General features: G+C 38.9%; 1 protein-coding gene and 1 pseudogene across 1 annotated transcript; both read left to right on the top strand.

Annotated features, from left to right (window-relative positions):
• LOC105996912 overlaps positions 1-3,419 on the top strand; it is a 22,879-nt pseudogene that overhangs the window by 18,049 nt on the left and 1,411 nt on the right.
• LOC105996856 (olfactory receptor 2B11-like) lies at positions 704-1,642 on the top strand. Its single transcript, XM_013031100.1, has one exon. The coding sequence runs from the start codon at positions 704-706 to the stop codon at positions 1,640-1,642; it is 939 nt and encodes a 312-aa protein (XP_012886554.1).

The following is a 3,419-nucleotide window of genomic DNA, read 5'->3' as shown; positions in this document are numbered from 1 at the left end:
CATAGGGGAGCTCTATGTGGAGCCTTTTGAGGAACCTCCATACTACTTTCCAAAGCCATCACCACAATTTTTGTCATAAGTCTATCACCTCCAAAATTTTTCTTTTTGTCCTCTTGGTGTGTGTGTGTGTGTGTGTGTGTGTGTGTGTTGGAGGCAGAATGGTAGTGGTGATAATGGTGATGGTGGTGATAATGATGATGATATGATCTACCTAGCCATCAAAATTGTAAATGCCCAAGGTAGTACTGAATTGAGCCTTTCTGGATGTTATTTTCTTTTGAAATGGGGGGTTATCTTCATGTATTCAGTGATTGTTATTTCTGTCAGTATTTGATGGATTCTTTGTGCTATTGCTGCAGGTTTTGGCAGTTCTGAGATGCTCAGACTTATGTAGAGAGCCTGGATCTTTGTAGCACTAGTGATTTTCATGCCCATCTTTACCAGAAAATAGGAATTGCCAGTCTCACGTATAAAAGAGGACATCTGATGCCTGACTGTCTTAAGATAACTACCTAGAATATGTTCCTGTTTGAGGGAAACTTAAATCGCCCAATGCTAAATTATGTATGTTAAGAGCATATTACTTCACCCGATTTCTATGACTGCAACCAATGTGCCATCCTTGTTTTTTTTTTTTTTACCACCTTTCTAACACTTCCTTTTCTAACACTTCCACTGTCATAGGTGAAATAAAGTGAAGAGAATGGCTCTCATTAATGGAAGTCACCCTGAGCAGTTCATTCTACTAGGATTTGCTGACAGACCTTGGCTGCAGCTTTCTCTCTTTCTTATTCTTCTGATCACATATCCCACAGCCATGATAGGAAATATCATCATCATCCTGGTGTCCAGGTTAGACTCCCGGCTCCACAGTCCCATGTATTTCTTCCTCACCAACCTCTCCTTTTTAGACATGTGTTACACCACCAGCATCGTCCCTCAGATGCTGTTCAACCTGGGGAGCTCTAAGAAGACCATCAGCTACGTGGGATGTGCGGTTCAGCTTTATTTCTTTCACATAATGGGAGGCACAGAATGTTTCCTCTTGGCTCTTATGTCCTTTGATCGCTATGTGGCCATCTGCAGACCTCTGCACTACTCCCTCATCATGAACCAGCGCCTCTGCATCCTGTTAGTGTGCACTGTGTGGCTGTGTGGAGTGATCATAGCTGTGTCTCAGTCTGCTCTCACGTTACAGCTGCCGCTGTGTGGCACAAATATACTGGATCACTTGTTATGTGAGATTTCAGTCCTGATCAAGACTGCCTGTGGTGAGAAGAAGACCAATGAACTCACATTGTCTTTAGTATGTACTGTTCTCTTAGCTGTTCCTCTGTGTTTAATACTTGCCTCATATGCTAGCATTGGGCGTGCTATACTGAAGATTAAGTCTTCTGAGGGAAGGAAAAAGGCTTTTGGAACATGTTCTTCCCATCTGATTGTGGTTTTGTTATTTTATGGTCCAGCCATTAGCATGTACCTTCAGCCCCCCTCTTCTATCTCAAGGGACCAGCTGAAGTTCATGGCTCTCTTCTATGGAGTGGTGACTCCTACCCTCAACCCCTTCATCTACACCCTGAGGAATAAGGATGTGAAGGGGGCAATATGTAAACTGGTGAGGAGCATTTCCTGTTCAAACTGAAAATTTGTAAACTTTTAATGTAGCATTTTAATTCAGGTTTTTATTATAAAGCCCTTGTTCTTCTCTTAAAATGTGTCACTTTGCTCATGCGTTCTATAATCATGTCACTAAGCTAGTTTGGGTCACTATGTCATTGTGCTATGAATATTTTACAAATAAGATTTAAGTCAGGCATATATATGACCTAGTAATCCCAGCTACTTAAAAGGCAAGAAGATGAGTCTGGTTGAATTCCATCTTGACAGAAAACATGAGACTCTAAAAATTAGCTAAAACAAAGAAAGATCACAAGCAGACGGCCCAGAACTCATATCTCAGTACCACCAAAAATAAAAAATAAAAATAAAATAATAATTCCATATTTGAGTTAGTAAATAGTGAAATATTTGCTTGATTAAGTAGCAAAAATATTAATAATATAAAATATTTAGTATAACTCAATAATTAAAATACAAAATAGTTTAATTAAAGTTAGTCAATTAATTCAATTACAGTTAATTAGATTGTCATAAAAATAGCATTACAAACATTTACCAGCTGGTTTCCTATGTGTGTCACATGAGAAATATTTTGTCACTCTCTTTCTGGTCGTCCCAAGTCTCTGGATAGCCTGGCTATCCAGATTATTCTTTGTCAAACACTCATAACTTCAAAAAAATCCTATGTTTTATATGTCGTACTTCATTTTATGTGTAAAAATGCATTGTTATATATAATTTATGGCTTTTTGATTTTGGTTTATCTCCTCTAGTTCCACACATTTTTCTGGATAAAAAATGTTGTATTTTTTTTTATCACCGAAAATAAAAGCACTCTTTGTAAGAATTTTATTTTAGGAATTTTTACTATCTTGCTATCTGACATTATGAAAAGAAAATCTCTGTATAATTTACAGATATCTGAACTGTATACACACACTGAAGCAAACATAAATGCTAGCTTAAAAAAAAACATTTGCCGGGCGCTGGTGGCTCACACCTGTAATCCTAGCTACTCAGGAGGCTGAGGATCATGGTTCAAAGCCAGCCCGGGCAGGAAAGACCGTGAGACTCCTATCTCCAATAAACTACCAGAAAACCGGAAGTGGTGCTGTAGCTCAAGTGGTAGAGCTGAGGGACAGCGCCCAGGCCCAGAGTTCAAGCCCCACGACCGACAAAAAAAAAACAAAAAAACAAAAAACAAAAAAACCAACATTCACTCCCACCAACAGTGTAGTAGCATTCTCTTTTGGCCCAATCCCCACCAGCATCTGCTGTTATTAGATTTCTTGATTACAGCCATTCTAACTGAGGTGAGGTGGAATCTCAATGTTGTTTTGATTTGCATTTCTTTTATGGCCGGAGAAGTTGAGCATTTCTTCAAGTATCTATTGGCCATTCTTATTTCCTCTTCAGAGAAGTCTCTCTTGAAGTCTTTAGCCCACTTATTTCTGGGGTGGTTGTTTCTTTGAGGATTTGCTGTTGGGGATTTAATTTTTTTGAATTCTAAGTATATTTTAGAAATGAGACCCTTGTCTGTTGTATGGCTAGTGAAGATCTTCTCCTAATCCATGGGATTTCTGTTGATCTTGCTAGCTATGTCCTTTGTCATGCAGAAGTTTTGTAGTATAATAAATCCCACTTATCCAACCTTTCCTTGATTTGTTGTGTTTCTGGGTCTTTATTAAGAAAATTTTGGGGGCTTTGAAGGTGGCTCAGTGGTAGAGTGCTTGCCTTGCATGCATGAGGCCCTGGGTTCGATTCCTCAGCACCACATAAGAAAAAAGAAAAAGCCGGAA

The sequence above is a fragment of the Dipodomys ordii genome, unplaced genomic scaffold (assembly GCF_000151885.1).
Source record: "Dipodomys ordii isolate 6190 unplaced genomic scaffold, Dord_2.0 Scaffold138, whole genome shotgun sequence".
In the NCBI taxonomy this organism is placed as follows: domain Eukaryota; kingdom Metazoa; phylum Chordata; class Mammalia; order Rodentia; family Heteromyidae; genus Dipodomys; species Dipodomys ordii.
Note: the sequence above shows the minus strand (reverse complement) of the source record. Positions and strands in the feature narration are given on the sequence as shown.